The sequence below is a fragment of the Scyliorhinus torazame genome, chromosome 3, assembly GCF_047496885.1.
Source record: "Scyliorhinus torazame isolate Kashiwa2021f chromosome 3, sScyTor2.1, whole genome shotgun sequence".
In the NCBI taxonomy this organism is placed as follows: Eukaryota; Metazoa; Chordata; class Chondrichthyes; order Carcharhiniformes; family Scyliorhinidae; genus Scyliorhinus; species Scyliorhinus torazame.
The window spans coordinates 360059500-360083227 of record NC_092709.1 but is presented as its reverse complement, the minus strand read 5'-3'; the positions used below and the strand labels follow the sequence as shown (position 1 = coordinate 360083227).

The 23728-nt window shown below is 46.3% G+C and overlaps 1 protein-coding gene across 2 annotated transcripts in view; it reads left to right on the top strand.

The window, feature by feature from the left end:
- mogs (mannosyl-oligosaccharide glucosidase) overlaps window positions 1–23728 on the top strand; it is a 103781-nt gene that overhangs the window by 15053 nt on the left and 65000 nt on the right. The window contains exons 1-2 of one of the 2 annotated variants that reach the window (XM_072497807.1): window positions 18609–18626; window positions 19838–20206. In XM_072497807.1, the coding sequence (XP_072353908.1) occupies window positions 19846–20206 (361 nt within the window). In that variant the 5' untranslated portion in view covers window positions 18609–18626; window positions 19838–19845. Of the gene's footprint in view, window positions 1–18608; window positions 18627–19837; window positions 20207–23728 lie in introns of those variants that run through there. The other variant, XM_072497806.1, reaches the window with a different exon arrangement.

The window sequence follows — 23728 nt, the reverse complement described above, 5'->3', positions numbered from 1 at the left end:
GGTGTCCCCGCTGACTATACCTGCGGGAAGTGCACCCAACTCCAGCTCCTCAGAGACCGTGTTAGGGAACTGGAGCTGAAGCTGGATGAACTTCGGATCATCCGGGAGGCAGAGGGGGTGATAGAGAAGAGTTACAGGGAGATAGCCACACCCAAGGTACAGGACAAGAGTAGCTAGGTTACAGTCAGGGGAAAGAAAATACACAGGCAGACAGTGCAGCGATCCCTCGTGGCCGTTCCCCTTCAAAACAAGTATACCGTTTTGGATGCTGTTGGGGGGGGATGACCTACCGGGGGAAGGCCCTAGCGGCCAGGTCTCTGGCACTGAGTCTGGCTCTGGGGCTCAGAAGGGAAGGGGGGAGAATAGAAAAGCAATAGTGATAGGAGACTCAATGGTTAGGGGAATAGATAGGAGGTTCTGTGGTCGCGAGCGAGACTCCCGGCAGGTATGTTGCCTCCCGGGTGCCAGGGCCAGGGATGTCTCGGATCGTGTCGTCAGGATCCTTAAGGGGGAGGATGAGCAGCCAGAAGTCATGGTGCACATTGGTACCAACTACGTGGTAGGAAAAGGTATGGATGTAATAAACGAGTTTAGGGAGTTAGGCTGGAAGTTAAAAGCCAGGACAGACAGAGTTGTCATCTCTGGTTTGTTGTCGGTGCCACGTGATAGCGAGGCTAGGAACAGGGAGAGAGTGCAGTTGAACACGTGGCTGCAGGAATGGTGTAGGAGGGAGGGCTTCAGGTATTTGGATAATTGGAGAGCATTCTGGGGAAGGTGGGATCTGTACAAGCAGGACGGGTTGCATCCAAACCAGAGGGGCACCAATATCCTATGAGGGAAGTTTTCTAGTACTCTTCGGGAGGGTTTAAACTAATTTGGCAGGGGAATGGGAACTGGACTTGTAGTCTAGCAACTAAGGTAGCCGATATTCAGGACGTCCAAGAGTGTAGTGAGGCAGTGGGGAAGGGAACACTGACAAAGGAGAGTACCTGCAGGCACGGAGATGGGTTGAAGTGTGTATACTTCAACGCAAGAAGCATCAGGAATAAGGTGGGTGAACTTAAGGCATGGATCGGTACTTAGGACTACGATGTGTTGGCCATCACGGAAACTTGGATAGAAGAGGGGCAGAAATGGTTGTTGGAGGTTCCTGGTTATAGATGTTTCAATAAGATTGGGGAGGGTGGTAAAAGAGATGGGGGGATGCATTGTTAATGAGAGATAGTATAACAGCTGCGGAAAGGCAGTTCGAGGAATATCTGTCTACTGAGGTAGTATGGGTTGAAGTCAGAAATAGGAAAGGAGCAGTCACCTTGTTAGGAGTTTTCTATAGGCCCCCCAATAGCAGCAGAGATGTGGAGGAACAGATTGGGAAACAGATTTTGGAACGGTGCAGAAGTCACAGGGTAGTAGTCATGGGTGACTTCAACTTCCCAAACATTGAGTGGAAACTTTTTAGATCAAATAGTTTGGATGGGGTGGTGTTTGTGCAGTGTGTCCAGGAAGCTTTTCAAACAAAACAAAGAAATGTACAGCACAGGAACAGGCCCTTCGGCCCTCCAAGCCCGTGCCGACCATGCTGCCCAACTAAACTACAATCTTCTACACTTCCTGGGTCCGTATCCTTCTATTCCCATCCTATTCATATATTTGTCAAGTTGCCCCTTAAATGTCCCTATCGTCCCTGCTTCCACTACCTCCTCCGGTAGCGAGTTCCAGGCACCCACTACCCTCTGCGTAAAAAACTTGCCTCGTACATCTACTCTAAACCTTGCCCCTCTCACCTTAAACCTATGCCCCCTAGTAATTGACCCCTCTACCCTGGGGAAAAGCCTCTGACTATCCACTCTGTCTATGCCCCTCATAATTTTGTATACCTCTATCAGGTCTCCCCTCAACCTCCTTCGTTCCAGTGAGAACAAACCGAGTTTATTCAACCGCTCCTCATAGCTAATGCCCTCCATACCAGGCAACATTCTGGTAAATCTCTTCTGCACCCTCTCCAAAGCCTCCACATCCTTCTGGTAGTGTGGCGACCAGAATTGAACACTATACTCCAAGTGTGGCCTAACTAAGGTTCTATACAACTGCAACATGACTTGCCAATTCTTATACTCAATGCCCCGACCAATGAAGGCAAGCATGCCGTATGCCTTCTTGACTACCTTCTCCACCTGTGTTGCCCCTTTCAATGACCTGTGGACCTCTACTCCTAGATCTCTTTGACTTTCAATACTCTTGAGGGTTCTACCATTCACTGTATATTCCCTACCTGCATTAGACCTTCCAAAATGCATTACCTCACATTTGTCCGGATTAAACTCCATCTGCCATCTCTCCGCCCAAGTCTCCAGACAATCTAAATCCTGCTGTGTCCTCCGACAGTCCTCATCGCTATCCGCAATTCCACCAACCTTTGTGTCGTCTGCAAACTTACTAATCAGACCAGTTACATTTTCCTCCAAATCATTTATATATACTACGAACAGCAAAGGTCCCAGCACTGATCCCTGTGGAACACCACTGGTCACAGCCCTCCAATTAGAAAAGCATCCCTCCATTGCTACTCTCTGCCTTCTATGGCCTAGCCAGTTCTGTATCCACCTTGCCAGCTCACCCCTGATCCCGTGTGACTTCACCTTTTGTACTAGTCTACCTCCTCGAAAAACTCTATCAAGTTAGTGAGACACGACCTCCCCTTCACAAAACCGTGCTGCCTCTCACTAATACGTCCATTTGCTTCCAAATGGGAGTAGATCCTGTCTCGAAGAATTTTCTCCAGTAATTTCCCTACCACTGAAGTAAGGCTCACCGGCCTGTAGTTCCCGGGATTATCCTTGCTACCCTTCTTAAACAGAGGAACAACATTGGCTATTCTCCAGTCCTCCGGGACATCCCCTGAAGACAGCGAGGATCCAAAGTTTTCTAACACAGTATGTAGATTGTCCGACTAGAGGGGAGGCCATATTGGATTTGGTACTTGGTAATGAACCAGGGCAAGTGATAGATTTGTTAGTGGAGGAGAACTTTGGAGATAGTGACCACAATTCTGTGACTTTCACTTTAGTAATGGAGAGGAATAGGTGCGTGCAACAGGGTAAGGTTTACAATTGGGGGAAGGGTAAATACGATGCTGTCAGACAAGAACTGAAGTGCATAAGTTGGGAACATAGGCTGCCAGGGAAGGACACAATTGAAATGTGGAACTTGTTCAAGGAACAGATACTACGAGTCCTTGATATGTATGTCCCTGTCAGGCAGGGAAGAGATGTTCGAGTGAGGGAACCATGGTTGACAAGAGAGGTTGAATATCTTGTTAAGAGGAAGAAGGATACTTATGTAAGGCTGAGGAAACAAGGTTCAGACAGGGCGCTGGAGGGATACAAGATAGCCAGGAGAGAACTGAAGAAAGGAATTAGAGCTAAGAGAGGGTTCGGAAAATCTTTGGCGGGTAGCATCAAGGAAAACCCCAAGGCCTTTACACATGTGAGAAATATGAGAATGACTAGAGCGAGGGTGGGTCCGATCAAGGACAGTAGCGGGAGATTGTGTATTGAGTCTGAAGAGATAGGAGAGGTCTTGAACGAGTACATTTCTTCAGTATTTACGAATAAGAGGGGCCACATTGTTAGAGAGGACAGTGTGAAATAGACTGGTAAGCTCGAGGAGATACTAATTAGGAAGGAAGATGTGTTGGGCATTGTGAAAAACTTGAGGACAGACAAGTCCCCCGGGCCTGACGGGATATATCCAAGGATTCTATGGGAAGCAAGAGATGAAATTGCAGAGCCGTTGGCAATGATATTTTCGTCCTCACTCAACAGGGGTGGTACCAGGGTTATTATCTCTGGGTTGTTACCCGTGCCACGTGATAACGAGACGAGGGATAGCGAGAGAGAGGAGTAGAACATGTGGATACAGGGATGGTGCAGGAGGGAGGGTTTCAGATTTCTGGATAATTGGGGCTCATTCTGGGATCGGTGGGACCTCTACAAACGGGATGGTCTGTACCTGGACCAGAGGGGTACCAATATTCTGGGGGGGAAATTTGGTAATGCTCTTCGGGAGGGTTTAAACTAGTTCAGCAGGGGCTTGGGAACCTGAATTGTAGCTCCAGTATACAGGAGGTTGAGAGTAGTGAGGTCATGAGTAGGGTTTCAAAGTTGCAGGAGTGTACCGGCAGGCAGGAAGGTGGTTTAAAGTGTGTCTTCAATGCCAGGAGCATCCGGAATAAGGTGGATGAACTTGCGGCATGGGTTGGTACCTGGGACTTCGATGTTGTGACCATTCCCGTAACAGCCTCCCCGAACAGGCGCCGGAATGTGGCGACTAGGGGCTTTTCACAAACTTCATTTGAAGTCTACTTGTGACATTAAGCGATTTTCATTTCATTTCGGAGAATGGATAGAGCAGGGACAGGATTGGTTGTTGCAGGTGCCGGGATTTAGATATTTCGATAAGCTCAGGGAAGGTGGTAAAAGAGGGGGAGGGGTGGCATTGTTAGTCACGGACAGTATTACGGTGGCAGAAAGGACGTTTGATGAGGACTCGTCTACTGAGGTAGTATGGGCTGAGGTTAGAAACAGGAAAGGAGAGGTCACCCTGTTAGGGGTTTTCTCTCGGCCTCCGAAAAGTTCCAGAGATGTAGAGGAGAGGATTGCAAAGATGATTCTGGATAGGAGCGAAAGCAACCGGGTAGTTGTTATGGGGGACTTTAACTTTCCAAATATTGACTGGAAACTCTATAGTTCGAGTACATTAGATGTGTCCGTTTTTGCCCAATGTGTGCAGGAGGGTTTCCTGACACAGTATGTAGACAGGCCAACGAGAGGCGAGGCCATATTGGATTTGGTACTGGGTAATGAACCAGGACAGGTGTTAGATTTGGAGGTAGGTGAGAACTTTGGTGATAGTGACCTCAATTTGATTACGTTTACTTTAGTGATGGAAAGGGATAGGTATATGCCGCAGGGCAAGAGTTATATCTGGGGGAAAGGCAATTATGATGCGATGAGGCAAGACTTGGGATACATCGGATGGAGAGGAAAACTGCAGGGGATGGGCACAATGGAAATGTGGAGCTTGTTCAAGGAACACCTACTGCGTGTCCTTGATAAGTATGTACCTGTCAGGCAGGGAGGAAGTGGTCGAGTAAGGGAACCGTGGTTTACTGAAGCAATCGAAACACTTGTCAAGAGGAAGAAGGAGACTTATGTAAAGATGAGACATGAAGGTTCAGTTAGGGCGCTCGAGAGTTACAAGTTAGCTAGGAAGGACCTAAAGAGAGAGCTAAGAACTTCAGCCATTATCACAGCGGTCTACATCCCACCCCAGGCAGTAGTGAGGAAGGCGCTGGACGAACTATACACAGTAATAAACAACTACGAAACAGAACACCCGGAGGCCTTGTTCATCGTGGCCGGAGACTTCAACAAGGCCAACCTCAAGAGTGTACTGCCCAAGTTCCACCAGCACATCTCCTTTCCCACCAGGGGCGACAACACTCTTGACCACTGCTACTCAAAAATCAAGGGCGCCTACCGTTCCATCCCCCGACCGCACTTTGGGAAATCAGACCATAAGACGGTGCTCCTTCTCCCGGCAGACAAGCAGAAACTCAAGCGGGAGAATCCAGCTAAGAAGGTTCTTAGCTGGTCCGAGGAGTCAGAAGAGCTCTTACGTGACTGCTTAGAGACCGTGGACTGGTCCATATTTAAGAACTCGGCGACCAACTTAAATGAGTATGCCACCACCGTCACAGACTTCATCAGCAAATGTGTGGACGACTGCGTGCCAAAGAAAGCAGTACGTGCGTTCCCCAACCGGAAACCATGGCTCAATCGCGAGATTGACTCCCAACTGAAGGACAGATCTGAGGCATTCAAGGCAGACGACCCTGACCTATACAAGAAATCTAGGTACGAACTCCGCAAAGCCATCCGGAATGCCAAGAGAGAATATCAAACCAAGCTAAAGTCACAGACAGACTCTCGGCAGTTGTGGCAAGGACTAAACAACATAACGGGCTACAAAGCGAAGTCGAACAGTATCTCTGGCAGCAGCGCACCCCTCCCCGATGAACTCAATGCATTCTATGCTCGGTTCGAGCAGGTAACCAACAATCCGCTGGCGAGTGCCCCAGCAGCCCATAATTCACCCATGCCAACCATCACAGCTTCCGAAGTCCGATTGGCCTTCCTGAAAGTGAACCCTCGGAAGGCGACGGGCCCAGACGGGACCCCTGGTCGTGCACTCAGAGCCTGCGCGGACCAGCTGGCAGAGGTATTCACGGACATCTTTAACCTGTCCCTACTCCACTCCGAGGTCCCCACCTGCTTCAAGAAGACCACCAACATACCGGTACCAAAGAAGAACCAGGCAACATGCCTCAATGACTACCGACCAGTGGCCCTGACTTCAGTCGTAATGAAGTGCTTCGAGAGGTTGATCATGAAGCGCATCATCTCCATACTCCCAGAACACCTTGATCCACTGCAATTCGCATACCGCTGCAACCGGTCCACATCAGACACCATGTCCCTGGCCCTACACTCATCCCTAGAGCATCTCAACAGCAAGGTCTCCTACATCAGAATCCTATTTATTGACTACAGCTCCGCCTTCAACACCATAATCCCAGCCAAGCTCATATCAACGCTCCAAAACCGAGGACTTGGCTCCCCACTCTGCAACCGGATCCTCGATTTTCTGACCAACAGACCACAATCATAGAATTATCATAGAATTTACAGTGCAGAAGGAGGCCATTCGGCCCATCGAGTCGGCACCGGCTCCTGGAAAGAGCAGCACACCCAAGGTCAACACCTCCACCCTATCCCCATAACCCAGTAACCCCACCCAACACCAAGGGCAATTTTGGACACTAAGGGCAATTGATCATGACCAATCCACTTAACCTGCACATCTTTGGACCGTGGGAGGAAACCGGAGCACCCGGAGGAAACCCACGCACACACTGGGAGGATGTGCAGACTCCGCACAGACAGTGACCCAAGCCGGGAATTGAACCAGGGACCCTGGAGCTGTGAAGCGATTGTGCTATCCACAATGCTACCGTGCTGCCCCAATCAGTAAGAATGAACAACACCTCCTCCACAATAGTCCTCAACACCGGCACCCCGCAAGGCTGCGTGCTTAGCCCCCTACTCTACTCCCTGTACACACACGACTGTGTGGCAAAACTTGGTTCCAACTCCATCTACAAGTTTGCTGACGATACGACCATAGTGGGCCGGATCTCGAATAACGATGAGTCCGAATACAGGAGGGAGATAGAGAACCTAGTGGAGTGGTGTAGCGACAACAATCTCTCCCTCAATGCCAGCAAAACTAAAGAGCTGGTCATTGACTTCAGGAAGCAAAGTACTGTACACACCCCTGTCAGCATCAACGGGGCCGAGGTGGAGATGGTTCGCAGTTTCAAATTCCCAGGGGTGCACATCTCAAAATCTGTCCTGGTCCACCCATGTCGATGCTACCACCAAGAAAGCACAACAGCACTTTTCCTTCCTCAGGAAACTAAGAATATTCGGCATGTCCACATTGACTCTTACCAACTTTTACAGATGCACCATAGAAAGCATCCTTTCGGGCTGCATCACAGCCTGGTATGGCAACTGCTCGGCCCAGGACCGCAAGAAACTTCAGAGAGTCGTGAACACCACCCAGTCCATCACACGAACCTGCCTCCCATCCATTGACTCCATCTACACCTCCCGCTGCCTGGGGAAAGCGGGCAGTATAATCAAAGATCCCTCCCACCCGGCTTACTCACTTTTCCAACTTCTTCCATCGGGCAGGAGATACAGAAGTCTGAGAACACGCACGAACAGACTCAAAAACAGCTTCCCCGCTTTCACCAGACTCCTAAATGACCCTCTTATGGACTGATTTCATTATCATAGAATTTACAGAGCAGAAGGAGGCCATTCAGCCCATCGAGTCTGCACCGGCTCCCGGAAAGAGCACCCTACCCAAGGTCAACACCGCCACCCTATCCCCATAACCCAGTAACCCCACCCAACACGAAGGGCAATTTTGGACACTAAGGGCAATTTATCATGGCCAATCCACCTAACCCGCACATCTTTGGACTGTGGGAGGAAACCGGAGCACCCGGAGGAAACCCACGCACACACGGGGAGGATGTGCAGACTCCGCACAGACAGTGACCCAAGCCAGAATCGAACCTGGGACCCTGGAGCTGTGAAGCAATTGTGCTATCCACAAGGCTACCGTGCTGCCCCTACACCCTGTATGCTTCATCCGATGCCAGTGCTTATGTAGTTACATTGTATATGTTGTGTTGCCCTATTATGTATTTTCTTTTATTCCCTTTTCTTCTCAGGTACTTAATGATCTGTTGAGCTGCTCGCAGAAAAATACTTTTCACTGTACCTCGGTACACGTGACAATAAACAAATCCAATCCAAGAACAGCCAGGAGGGGACATGAGAAGTCTTTGGCACGCAGGATCAAGGATAACCCTAAAGCTTTCTATAGATATGTCAGGAATAAAAGAATGACTAGGGTAAGAGTAGGGCCAGTCAAGGACAGTAGTGGGAAGTTGTGCTTGGAGTCCGAGGAGATAAGAGAGGTGCTAAATGAATATTTTTCATCTGTATTCACACAGGAAAAAGACAACGTTGTCGGGGAGAATACTGAGATTCAGGCTACTAGACTAGAAGGGCTTGAGGTTCATAAGGAGGAGGTGTTAGCAATTCTGGAAAGTGTGAAAATAGATAAGTCACCTGGGCCGGATGGGATTTATCCCAGCATTCTCTGGGAAGCTAGGGAGGAGATTGCTGAGCCTTTGGCCTTGATCTTTAAGTCATCTTTCTCTACAGGAATAGTGCCAGAAGACTGTAGGATAACAAATGTAGTCCCCTTGTTCAAGAAGGGGAGTAGAGATAACCCCTGTAACTATAGACCAGTGAGCCTTACTTCTGTTGTGGGCAAAATCTTGGAAAGGTTTATAAGAGATGGGATGTATAATCATCTGGAAAGGAATAATTTGATTAGAGATAGTCAACACGGTTTTGTGAAGGGTAGGTCGTGCCTCACAAACCTTATTGAGTTCTTTGAGAAGGTGAGCAAACAGGTGGATGAGGGTGAAGCAGTTGATGTGGTGTATATGGATTTCAGTAAAGCGTTTGATAAGGTTCCTCATGGTAGGCTACTGCAGAAAATACGGAGGCATGGGATTCAGGGTGATTTAACAGTTTGGATCAGAAATTGGCTAGCTGGAAGAAGACAAGGGTGGTGGTTGATGGGAAAGGTTCAGACTGGAGTCCAGTTACTCGTGGTGTACCACAAGGATCTGTTTTGGGGCCAATGCTGTTTGTCATTTTTATAAATGACCTGGAGGAGGGCGTAGAAGGATGGGTGAGTAAATTTGCAAATGACACTAAAGTCGGTGGAGTTGTGGACAGTGCAGAAGGATGTTACAAGTTACAGAGGGACATAGATAAGCTGCAGCGCTGGGCTGAGAGGTGGCAAATGGAGTTTAATGCAGAAAAGTGTGAGGTGATTCATTTTGGAAGGAATAACAGGAAGACTGAGTATTGGGCTAATGGTAAGATTCTTGGCAGTGTGGATGAGCAGAGAGATCTCGGTGTCCATGTACATAGATGCCTGAAAGTTGCCACCCAGGTTGAGAGGGTTGTTAAGAAGGCGTACGGTGTGTTAGGTTTTATCGGTAGAGGGATTGAGTTTCGGAGCCTTGAGGTCATGTTGCAGCTGTACAAAACTCTGGTGCGGCCGCATTTGGAGTATTGCGTGCAATTCTGGTCGTCGCATTATCGGAAGGATGTGGAAGCATTGGAAAGGGTGCAGTGGAGATTTACCAGAATGTTGCCTGGTATGGAGGGAAGATCTTATGAGGACAGGCTGAGGGACTTGAGGCTGTTTTCGTTAGAGAGAAGATGGTTAAGAGGTGACTTAATTGAGGATTACAAGGTGATCAGAGGATTGGATAGGGTGGACAGTGAGAGCCTTTTTCCTCGGATGGTGATGTCTAGCACGAGGGGGATATAGCTTTAAATTGAGGGGAGATAGATACAAGACCGATGTCAGAGGTAGGTTCTTTACTCCGAGAGTAGTAAGGGCGTGGAATGCCCTGCCTGCGGAATGCCCTGCCTGCAACAGTAGTGGATTCGCCAACACAAAGGGCATTCAAATGGTCATTGGATCGACATATGGACAATAAGGGAATAGTGTAGATGGGCTTTTGAGGGGTTTCACAGGTCGGCGCAACATCGAGGGCTGAAGGGCCTGTACTGCGCTGTAATGTTCTATGTTCTATGATTGGAGAGTGATGAATGTCGTGCCCCTGTTCGAAAAAGGCAATAGGGATAACCCTAAGACTCAAGTCTTATTGAATTCTTTGAGGAGGTGACCAAGCACATGGATGAAGGTAAAGCAGTGGATGTAGTGTACATGGAATTTAGTAAGGCATTTGATAAGGTTCCCCATGGTAGGCTTATACCTTAACTGGGAATTACAGGCCAGTTAGTCTTTCTTTGGTGGTAGGCAAAGTAATGGAAAGGGTACTGAGGGATAGTATATCTGAGCAAATGGAAAGACACTGCTTGATTAGGGATAGTCAGCACGGATTTGTGAGGGGTAGGTCTTGCCTCACAAGTCTTATTGAATTCTTTGAGGAGGTGACCAAGCACATGGATGAAGGTAAAGCAGTGGATGTAGTGTACATGGAATTTAGTAAGGCATTTGATAAGGTTCCCCATGGTAGGCTTATACAGAAAGTAAGGAGGCATGGGACAGTGGGAAATTTGGCCAGTTGGATAACGAACTGACTAACTGATAGAAATCAGAGAGTGGTGGTGGATGGCAAATATTCAGCCTGGATCCCAGTTACCAGTGGCGTACCGCAGGGATCAGTTCTGGGTCCTCTGCTGTTTGTGATTTTCATTATTGACTTGGGCGAGGGAGTTGAAGGGTGGGTCAGCAAATTTGCAGACGATACGAAGATTGGTGGAGTTGTGGATAGTAAGGAGGGCTGTTGTCAGCTGCAAAAAGACATAGATAGGATGCAGAGCTGGGCTGAGAAGTGGCAGATGGAGTTTAACCCTGAAAAGTGTGATGTTGTCCATTTTGGAAGGACAAATATGAATGCGGAATATAGGGTTAACAGTAGGGTTCTTGGCAATGTGGAGGAGTACAGAGATTTTGGGGTCTATATTCATAGATCTTTGAAAGTTGCCACTCAAGTGGATAGAGCTGTGCAGAAGGCCTATGGTGTGCTAGCGTTCATTAGTAGAGGGATTGAATTTAAGAGCCGTGAGGTGATGATGCAGCTGTACAAAACCTTGGTACGGCCACATTTGGAGTATTGTGTGCAGTTGTGGTCGTCTAATTTTAGGAAGGATGTGGAAGCTTTGGAAAAGGTGCAAAGGAGATTTACCAGTATGTTGCCTGGAATGGAGAGTCGGTCTTACAAGGAAAGGTTGAGGGTGCTAGGCCTTTTCTCATTAGAACCGAGACTTGATAGAGGTTTATAAGATGATCAGGGGAATAGAAAGAGTAGACAGTCAGAGACTTTTTCCCCGGGTGGAACAAACCATTACAAGGGGACATAAATTTAAGATGAATGGTGGAAGATATGGGAGGATGTCAGAGGTAGGTTCTTTACCCAGAGAGTGTCCCCACATGGAATGCACTGCCTGTGGAGGTAGTTGAGTCGGAAACATTAGGGACCTTCAAGCAGCTATTGGATAGATACATGGATTACGGTAGAATGATTGGGTGTAGATTAATTTGTTCTTAATCTCAGACAAAAGTTCAGCACAACATCGTGGGCCGAAGGGCCTGTTCTGTGCTGTGTTTTTCTATGTTATATGACATTACCAGTGTGGTAGATAACGTGGAGCCCATGGATGTGGTATATCTGGATTTCCAGAAAGCCTTTGACAAGGTGCCACACAAAAGGTTGCTGCATAAGATAAAGATGCATGGCATTAAGGGGAAAGTAGTAGCATGGATAGAGGATTGGTTAATTCATAGAAAGCAAAGAGTGGGGATTAATGGGTGTTTCTCTGGTTGGCAATCAGTAGCTAGTGGTGTCCCTCAGGGATCAGTGTTGGGCCCACAATTGTTCACAATTTACATAGGTGACTTGGAGTTGGGGACCAAGGGCAATGTGTCCAAGTTTGCAGACGACACTAAGATAAGTGGTAAAACAAAAAGTGCAGAGGATACCGGAAGTCTGCAGAGGGATTTGGATAGGTTAAGTGAATGGGCTAAGTCTGGCAGATGGGATACAATGTTGACAAATGTGAGGTTATCCATTTTGGTAGGAATAACAGCAAAAGGGAGTATTATTTAAATGATAAAATATTAAAACATGCTGCTGTGCAGAGAGAACTGGGTGTGCTAGTGCATGAGTCGCAAAAATTTGGTTTACATGTGCAACAGGTGATTAAGAAGGCGAATGGAATTTTGTCCTTCATTGCTCGAGGGATGGAGTTTAAGACTAGGGAGGTTATGCTGCAGTTGTAAAAGGCCACACCTGGAGTATTGTGTTCAGTTTTGGTCTCCTTGAGAAAGGACGTACTGGCACTGGAGGGTGTGCAGAGGAGATTCACTAGGTTAATCCCAGAGCTGAAGGGGTTGGATTACGAGGAGAGGTTGAGGAGACTGGGAATGTACTCGTTGGAATTTAGAAGGATGAGGGGTGATCTTATAGAAACAAATAAAATTATGAAGGGAATAGATAGGATAGATGCGGGCAGGTAGTTTCCACTGGCGGGTAAAAGCAGCACTAGGGGGCATAGCCTCAAAATAAGGGGAAGCAGATTTAAGACTGAGTTTAGGAGGAACTTCTTCACCCAAAGGGTTGTGAATCTATGGAATTCCTTGCCCTGTGAAGCAGTAGAGGCTCCTTCATTAAATGTTTTTAAGATAAAGATAGATAGTTTTTTGAAGAATAAAGGGATTAAGGGTTATGGTGTTCATAATAATCTCTTGATTCTCACAAGTAGGCTTCAATGAAGTTACTGTGAAAATCCCTAGTCGCCACATTCCGGCGCCTGTTCGGGCTGGAAAGTGGAGCTGAGTCCACAAAAGATCAGCCATGATCCCATTGAATGGTGGAGCAGGCTCGAGGGGCCAGATGGCCGACTCCTGCTCCTAGTTCTTATACAGGGATAGAAGAATCTTTAGCCAAATTCGCAGACAGCACAAAAATAGGTGGGACAGTGAGTTGCAATGAGGAAATAAGAACCTTACAAATGGAGAGAGAGGTGAGGAGAGTGGGCCAAAATGTGGCAAATGGAGTTTAACGTGGATAAGTGTGAGGTCATGCACTTTGATCGGAAAAATGGAAAGGTAACTTATGATCTAAATGGGGAGAGACTCCGGGGTGCTCCGATGCAGAGCGATCTGGGGGGGTTCTTGTGCATGAATCACAGAAAACGAGAATGCAGGTACAGCAGGTAATAAAGTGAATGGAATGTTGGCATTTATAGCTAAACAAACTGAGTGTAAAGGTAAGGAAGTGTTGTTACAACTAGACAAGGCATTGGTGAGACTGCACCTGGAGTATTGTGCATTGTTTTGGTCCTCTTATTTGAGGAAAAATATAATAATCTTTGTTAGTGTCACAAGTAGGCTTACATTAACACTGCAATGAAGTTACTGTTAAAACCCCCTAGTCACCACATTCCAGCACCTGTTCGGGTACACTGAGGGAGAATTCAGAATGTCCAATTCATCTAACAAGCACTTCTTTCAGGACTTTTGGGAGGAAACCGGAGCACCCGGAGGAAACCCACGTGACACGAAGCACGTGCAGACTCCACACAGGCAGTGACCCAAGCTGGGAATCGAACACTGACGCTGTGAAGCAACAGTGCTAACCACTGCTAATGTGCTGCCCAATGCCGCTGTAGTGGCATTGGAGGCAGTTCAAAGGAGGTTCACTAGATTGATTATAGAGATAAGGGGTTTGTCGTATGAAGAGAGATAAAGTTTAGAAGAACGAGGGGAGATCAAATTGAGATATCCAAAGAACAATACAGCACAGGAACAGGCCCTTCGGTCCTCCAAGCCTGCAATGATCACGTGTCCTATCTAGACTAACCGCCTGTGTTCTGTCCTATACCCCGTCTGTTCCTGTGCCTATCCAGATAAGTCTTAAAGGTCGCTAACGTATCTGCCTCAACCACCTCACTTGGCCATGCATTCCAGGCCACCACCACCCTCTGTGTAAACAACTGCCCCCGCACATCTCCACTGAACCTTTCCCCCCTCACCTTGAACTTGTGCCCCCTTGTAATTGTCATTTCCGCCCTGGGAAAAAGCCGCTAACTGTTCACCCTGTCTATACCCCTAATAATTTTATTAACTTCTATCAGGTCGCCCCTCAGCCTCTGTCTCTCTTGGGAGAACAATCCCACTTTATTTAATCTCTCCTCATAGCTAATACCCTCCATACCAGGCAACACCCTGGTAAACCTTTTCTGTACGCTCTCCAAAGCCTCCACATCCTTCTGATAGTGCGGTGACCAGAATTGGACACCGTATCCCAAATGTGGCCTAACCAACGTTCTGTATAATTGTACCAATTTTCGAGCTTTTATACTCGATACCTCGTCCTATGGAGGCAAGCACGTCATTTGCTTTCTTTACCACTATTTCCACCTGTGCTGCCCCTTTTAATGATCTGTGGACCTGCACACCAGGATTTATGTGTCTCTATGCTCCTGATGGTTCTGCCATTTATTTTAAAGCTCCCACCTGAATTGGTTCTACCAAAATGCATCACCTCGCATTTGTCCGGGTTAAATTCCATCTGCCATTTCTCTGCCCAATTTAGCAGCCTAACTATATCCTATTGTATTCTCTGACAATCTTCATCACTATCCGCAACTCCTGCAATCTTAGTATCAGCCGCAAACTTGCTTATCAGACCTGCTACGTTTTCTTCCAAGTCATTTATATATATATAATTACAAAGAGCAGAGGTTCCAGTACTGATCCCGGCAGAACACCACTAGTTACAGACCTCCATTCGAAAAAACACCCTTCCACTGCTACCTTCTGTCTTCTATGGCCAAGCCAGTTCTGAATCCATCCAGCTAGTTTACCCCCTGACCCCATGTGATTTAATCTTTTGCACCAGCCTGCCATGGGGGACCTTATCAAATGCTTTACTAAAGTCCATGTAGGCAACATCCACAGCCCTTCCCTCGTCAATCATTTTTGTCACCTCCTCAAAAAATTCAATTTGATTAGTAAGACAGGTACAAAACCATGCTGCCCGTCGCTCATAAAACCATTCACTTCCAAATATGCATAGATCCTATCTCTGAGAATCTTTTCCAACAATTTCACTATCACTGACGTCAAGCTCACTGGCCTATAATTACCCGGATTACCCTTGCAACCCTTCTTAAACAACAGTACAACATTGGCTATCCTCTGGGATCTCACCTGTGTCCAATGAGGATGCAAAGATTTCTGTTCGTGTCCCAGCGATTTCATCTCTTGTCTCCCTCAGCAATCTGGGATAGATCCCATCTGGCCCTGGGGATTTGTCTACCTCAGGCATTGTCAAAGTCGGGGACGCGACTTGCGGCTGGGTGTCGGGAGGGTCGCGGAGTCGTCCGTCGTGGCGCTCCCGATAGCGGAAATCTGCACGTAACCGCCGCAGCAGCCGGCTTTTAACTATGCCGGCTGCAAGCAACCTTCAAAATGACCACGAACATTAAAAAAACACGGCAGCACTGCGCAAGCGTGCCCGATCATCGGTGCGCATGTGCAAAACTATGCGCATGCGCACCGATGATCCGACGCACATGCGCAGTGCAGCTGCATTTTTTTTATATGGTTAAAAAGGTCACTTGCAGCCAGCATAATTAAAAGCCGGCTGCTGCTCGCTCTGCCCGGTTCGGAAGTGCTCGGTTCTTCTGAACGAAGCTAAGGCCGCGTTTCCCCCCAGCGACTAGCACCATCGGATCCAGCGCCATGGCCTCCACCTGGGAACTTGCCTATATCTACAGTGCGCTCATCCTGCACGACGACGAGGTCACTGTCACCGAAGACAAACTCAATGCCCTGATTAAAGCAGCTGGTGTGACCATTGAGCCTTTCTGGCCTGGTCTGTTTGCCAAGGCATTGGCTAATATTGACGTCAATAGTCTGATCTACACCGTTGGTGCTGGTCATCGTGCCCCAGCTGCTGCAGCAGTGTTTCCACCGCTGCCCCTGTTGCTGCTGAAGAGAAAAAGGAAGAGAAGAAAGAAGAGTAAAATCTGAAGAGTCTGACAATGACATGGTCTCTTTGATTAAACGTGCCGTGCAACACATTGTAACAATTTACAGAAAATAAATAAAAATTAGACATAAAATCCGGTTGCTGCGGCTGAAGACCACGAATTTGCGCAATCAGAGACGCAGAAGATTTTTTTTTTTTTAAATTCTATGTAATCTTCCTGCCTGAGGGAGGCAGAGAGCAGGTCATGGCCCCCAAACATCGCCATCACGTGCTTTGATCGCGAAGGACGGCTGCCGTGGGTCCCGAAGGTTGGCCAGTTGGTGAAAATGGGTCCCCGGAAAAGAAGTTTTAAAAACACTGGTCCACCTTAATGCTTTTTAACACACCTAACATTTCCTCGTAATAACGACCTGTTCTGAAGTGTTTACACATCAATCTGAGACACCACAGTCAACGTGTCCCTCTCCTTTGTGAAATCCGATGCAAAATACTCATTAAGGATCTCATCTACTTCCTCTGGTTCTACACATAATTTCCCTCCTTTGTCCTTGAGTGGACCAACTCTTTCTCCAGCGACCCTCTTGTTTCTAATATTCAAATGAAATGCCTTGGGATTCTCCTTAAACCTGTCTGCCAAGGACATTTCGTGCCCCCTTTTTACTCTCCTAACTCCCTGTTTGATCTCTTTTCTACTTTCCTTGTATTCCTCAAGTGCTTTATCTGTTTTTCGTTGCCTGTACCTCACATCTACATCTTTTTCCTTTTTGACAAGGTTCTCAATTTCCCTGGTCATCCATGGTTCCCGAATCCGGCCTTTCCTGTCCTTCCTTTTTACCGGCACATGCCTGTCCTGCACTCCCATTAACTGCTCCTTAAAAGACCCACACATGCCATATGTGGATTTACCCTCAAACAGCCTTTCCCAAACAACAGCCTCCAAATCCGGCCTAATCTGGTTGTAGTTAGCCTTCCCCCAATTTAACACCTTAACCCTCGGACAACACTTGTCCTTTTCCATGAGTATCCGAAAGCTTACCGAATTGTGGTCACTGTTCGCCACATGATCCCCCTTGCAACTTTGATGACCTGGCCGGGCTCATTCCCTAGTACTAGGTCCCATATAGCCCCCTCTCTAGTCGGACTAGACTAGCTGATAAAATATATGGATAAAATAGACATAGGACAGATGCTTCCCCTTGTGGGGCATTCATAATCTCAGGATAAGAGGTAGCAAATTTAAACTGGAGTTGAGGATCTACTCGCAACGGGTTGTGAATCTGTGGAATCCGCTACCTCAAGAGTGCGGTGGATGCTGCGACAGTGAATAAATTTAAGGAGGAGTTAGACAGAATTTTAATTGGTAATGGGTTGAAGGGTTCTGGAGAACGGTTATGGAGAATGGGCAGGATGGTGGAGTTGAGGCCAGGGTGGGATCAGCCATGATCGTATTAAACTGTTGAGCGGGCTCGAGAGGCTAAATTTCCTGCTCCTGCTCCTAGTTCTTACATTCCAAGAAAGAACTATTCTGTCTAATTCCACCTTCCAGATCTTGGTCTGTAGGTAACAGTACCTCGAGCACAAATCTGGTTAATAAGGAGATTTCTTGATCAGAAGGCAGGAGAATTGGGTGAGGAACATAGCCATTATCGAATGGCGGAGCAGACTCGATGGGCTCAATGGCTTCATTAATAATCTTTATTGTCACAAGTCGGCTTACATTAACACTGCAATAAAATTACTGTGAAAATCCCCTAGTCGCCACACTGTTCGGGTACACGGAGGGAGAATTCAGAATGTCCAAATTACCTAACACAACGTCTTTTGGGACTTATGGGAGGAAACCGGAGCACATGGAAGAAACCCATGCAGACACGGGAAGAATGTGCCAACTCCACACAGTCACCCGAAGTCAGAATCAAATCCGGATCCATGGTGCTGTGAGGCAGCAGGGCTAACCATTGTGCCGGTCCTATAGAACACTCCCACCAATTTGACTGCTCTTTTTTGGGGGGTTTTCTACCCATACGGCTTTAGTTGAAGAGCCTTCTACGATGTCATTCATCCTTACTGCTGTAAGTGATTTGAATTGAATTGAGTCCTAGTTAAGCAGGTCATGGAACTTTGTGGGATAAAGGGAGGAGCCAGGAATGTCTAGTTCTGCAGTCTGCTGGAATATTATAAGTTTAACAGCAGTTTGATAATAGGATTTGAGTCTGAAAAGACGGACGTGTACTGGACCTGCTCTTGAAAGTGTCTTTCTCTAAAGGTATCAACACCGAAGACAACAAATAAACTTGTGTTAACGTTTTCTTTAAGTGGCATTTGAACTTTATTGGGTATGCTTAATTGGAATTAGTAGCAGAGGCAGAAAGTAAGTAAGTTTAAAGTTTTTCCTTTTATCTAATAACTGCTTATTGTAAAGCTGTTTCTTTGATGTTGATGTGGTTAATTCGGTGTTTAAATTAAAGTTTGTTTTAACAAAGATATCTGTTGCTCAGAGTCAATACCCGGGTTGAAGTATCCTTTTCTCCCAGTTTTACAAATAGAAAAATCGATTGGGATTCTCGTCTAGTATCCGAACAAAAGTTGGAATCTCGTCTGGTATCTTACCAATGTTTCCCCTGCCCAGGGGAACAGTCCCCAAATAAGGGGACCTTATAAAATAACCTTTTCTCTTTGGATACTCGACCCCAGAGGGTGCAATCATTAATTGAAGACAGAAATTGATAAGATTACTGAATACTAATGACATGAAAGGATATAGGGATAGTGGGGGGAAAGTGGCATGGAGGCAGATGATCAGCCATGATGTGTTTGAATATTGCAGCAGACTCAATGGGCTCAATGGCTGATTGCTATCTTCCTATTGAACCTGAATTGCCTCCAATGCAACTATCAGCCCCACAAGTGTTTTTTTCAAGATGTCATCTGTTTTATTTAAAGCAACACTGTCGCTGCACATAGCACCTCAAACCAAATCCGAGACTTTGGCTGACCCTGAACTGCTGCCATCTATTCACCTCCATGCAAGAAACCTGGAGGCATTCTTTCAAACAGTCTATCAAATGAGTTCTAAATTTTTGAATATGTATGTCATAAAAATGCTGACTACAAATAGCACAGTAACTCAGTGGTTAGCACTGTTGCTTCACAGCTCCAGGGTCCCAGGTTCAATTCCCCGCTGGGTCACTGTCTGTGCAGAGTCTGTATGTTCTCCCCATGTCTACGTGGGTTTCCTCCGGTTTCCTCCCACAAGTCCCGAAAGACATCCTGTTGGGTGAATTGTACATTCTGAATTCTCGCTGTGTACCCAAACAGGTGCCGGAATGTGGTGACTAGGGGCTTTTCACAGTAACTTCATTGCAGTGTTAATGTAAGCCTACTTGTGACAATACTAAAGATTATTATTATGGTTGATGGACTTGTATTTGGTGTCACAATTGGTGATCTGTACACCAGATCAATGTTAGTTGGATTTATTTGTTATTTTAGAAACCTGTTGGTCTGCTGTTGAAAATTTCTTGGGTGAATGACCATTGATATAGCCTAAATGTTCTGAAATAACTCCTTTTTTCTCCCCAGAGTGAAGCATGGCACGGCAGAGGGTAAAAAAGGAGAGACTGATTGATTCCAAAGTGGATGGAAAAAATGGCAAGAATGCAGCACTTTACAAAAAACCTCCAACTAAGGAAAAGAAGAAAAAGTCCAATTTGGGAAATATCTTTATCAATATAGCAATTGTACTGTGCATTGTGAGCAGCGGCTGGTTTTGCTATGCTATCTACATGAGATCCTTGCTTGCCAACAAAATCATAACACCTCACCCATCATTGCGGATACTGAACAGCAACAGTACGAGTCCCGCTTTATCACCAGCAAAGTACTGGGGATCCTACCGACCTCAGGTATACTTTGGAATGAAAACACGGAGTCAAAAAACAATTGTAACAGGTAAAGTCAGTCATGGTCTGACTTCTTATATCATTGCAAATTCCTGTTCATTTCCCATGATCCAATGGAATGGTGACCATCTCAAGTTAATAGTTCTGTTAAGCATGTCATGTATTTGTGATAAACTATGCTTTAATACACTGATAACTCAAATGCTAACCTTTACACATTTATTGATATGGGGTTTACTACTCTATATTCGAAGAAAATGTCAAATAATGTTTTCATTTAAGTTGGAAAAGTTGCGCAAGTTCTGAACCCAGTGGAACTCCACTAGTTACATCTTTCCATCCAGAAAAAGACCAATTTATCCTGACTCTGTCTCCTCTCCATCAGCCAGTCCAAGATAATAAATTACCCCTAATCCCATGTGATCTCATGGAATTGGGTATCTCCTTAAACAGCTGCAACAGCTCATCAGCTGTCCTATCTTTTAGCCTTCCTGCCCAATCCCGGCCAAATCTGACCTCAAGCCTATGGAATTTATTTTGTTTAATTCCAGAACACTAGTGTGGGACTCCACTTCCTCGCCCCCAAACTAAATCTTGAATTCGACCATACTTTGGTCACTACTCCCTAATGGATCCTTATCAACAAGGTCATTAATTAATCCCTCTCGATACAGAATTCCAAATCCAGAGTAGCCTTATCCCTGATTTGTTCCCCAACATAGTGTTCCAGGAACCAATCTCCAATGCATTCAATGAACTGTGCCTCCAGGTTACCCTTGCCAATTTGTTTCCTCCAGTCTATGTGCATATTAAAATCACCTATGATTATTGCCGTACATTTTTTTGCAAGCCCCCAGTATTTCCTGGTTTATACTGTGCCCTACTGTAGAACTACAGTGGCAGCACGGTAGCATAGTGGTTAGCATGGCTGCTTCACAGCTCCAGGGTCCCAGGTTAGATTCCGGCTTGGGTCACTGTCTGTGCGGGGTCTGCACATCCTCCCCGTGTGTGCGTGGGTTTCCTCCGAGCGCTCCGGTTTCCTCCCACAGTCCAAAGATGTGCAGGTTAGGTGGATTGGCCATGATAAATTGCCCTTAGTGTCCAAAAAGGTTAGGTGGGGTTACTGGGTTAGGGTGGAGGCATGGGACGCTCTTTACAAGGGCTGGTGCAGACTCAATGGGCCGAATGGCCTCCTGTACTGTAAATTCTGTGATACTGTTTGGGGATCTTATAGATTACTCCTAACAAGGACTTTTCCCTTTACCATTTCTTATTTCTATCCAGACTGATTCCACATCTTGATCTCCAGTGCTTATGTCATTTCCCATTCCAGTACTGATCCCTTGCCTCACCAGCAGGGCAACACCACTTCCTTCTCCTTTCACCCTATCTTTCTGAAATGCTGTGTTCCCTTGGCTATTCAATTCCCAGACCTGGTCTCCCTGTAACCACGTTTCAGTAATCCCCACCAAGTCCTAACCTTTTGTTTCTATTTGCAGCGTTAGCTCATTAAGTTTGTTACGAATGCTTCTTGCATTTCGATACAAAGCTTTTAAATTTGTTTTAATGTTAGATTTCCCGACTCTTCTATAATTTCTTGGTGCATAAAGACATTCACCTGTTCTGTCCCTCACTTTGATTTTCTGGTAACCATCCACCACATTGCTAACCTGCACTCTGACTTCCTCCTTTAAATTGGGGTTTCTAGTTTCCCCTACAACTGAACCCCCCCCCAGTATTCAATTTGAAGCCCTATCTACAGCCCTAGTTATGCATTCACTAGGACTCTGGTCCCAGCGTGATTCAGATGAAGTTAGACAAGTCTCCTGGCCCTGATGGAATGCATCCCAGAGTGCTAAAAGAGATGGCTAGGGAAATTGCAAATGCACTAGTGATAATTTACCAAAATTCACTAGACTCTGGGGTGGTCCCAGCGGATTGGAAATTAGCAAACGTGACGCCACTGTTTAAGGAAGGTGCTGGAATCTATCATCAAGGAAGAAATAGCGAGCCATCTGGATGGAAATGATCCCTTTGGACCGATGCAGCATGGGTTCAAAAAGGGCAGGTCGCGTCGAACTAATTTAATGGAATTTTTTGAGGACATTACCAGTGCGGTAGACAACGGGGAGCCAATGGATGTGAGATATCTGGATTTCCAGAACGCTTTTGACAAGGTGCCACACAAAAGGTTGCTGCATAAGATAATGATGCATGGCGTTAAGGGGAAAGTAGTAGCATGGATAGAGGATTGGTTAATGAATAGAAAGCAAAGGGTGGGGATTAATGGGTGTTTCTTTGGTTGGCAATCAGTAGCTAGTGGTGTCCCTCAGGGGTCAGTGTTGGGCTCACAATTACATAGATGATTTGGAGTTGAGGACCAAGTTCAATGTGTCCAAGTTTGCAGACAACACTAAGACACTAAGGTAAAGCAAAAAGAGGATACTGGAAGTCTGCAGAGGGATTTGGATAGTTTTAAGTGAATGGGCTAGGGTCTGGCAGATGGAATACAATGTTGACAAGTGTGAGGTTATCCATTTTGGTAGGAATAACAGGATTATTATTAAATGATAAAATATTAAAACATGCTGCTGTGCAGCGGTACTTGGGTGTGCTAGTGCATGAGTCGCAAAAAATTGGTTTACAGGTGCAACAGGTAGTTTAAGAAGACAAATGGAGTTTTGTCCTTCATTGCTAGGGGGATGGAGTTTAGGACGAGGGAGGTTCTGCTGCAATTGTATAAGGTGTTAGTGAGGCCACACCTGGAGTATTGTGTTCAGTTTTGGTCTCCTTACCTGAGAAAGGATGTACTGGCACTGGAGGATGTGCAGAGAAGATTCACTAGGTTAATCCCAGAGTTGAGGGGGTTGGATTCCGAGGAGAGTTTGAGTAGACTGGGACTGTACTCGTTGGAATTTAGAAGGCTGCGGGGGAGATCTTATGGAAATATATGAAATTATGAAGGGAATAGATAGGATAGATGCGGGCAGGTTGTTTCCACTGGCGGGTGAAAGCAGATCCAGGGGGCATCGCCTCAGAATAAGGGGAAATAGATTTAGGACTGAGTTTAGGAGGAACTTCTTCACCCAAAGGGTTGTGAATCTATGGAATTCCCTGCCCAGTGAAGTAGTTGAGGCTCCTTCATTAAATGTTTTTAAGATAAAGATAGTATTTTGACGAATAAAGGGTTATGGTGTTCGAGCTGGAAAGTGAATGAAAATGAAATTTGCTTATTGTCACAAGTAGGCTTCAAATGAAGTTACTGTGAAAAGCCCCTAGTCGCCACATTGCGGCGCCTGTTCGGGGGGGCTGGTACGGGAAGGTGGAGCTGAGTCCACAAAAGATCAACCATGATCTCATTGAATGGGGGAGCAGGCTCGAAAGGCTCCTAGTTCTTCTGTTCTTATGAAGACCGTCCTTTCGGAACATAAGACCATAAGACATAGCAGCAGAATTAGGCCAATCAGTCCATCGAGTCTGCTCCGCCATTCAATCATTGCTGATATTTTTCTCATCCCCATTCTCCGGTCTTCTCCCCATAACCCCTGGTCCCCTGATTAATCAAGAACCT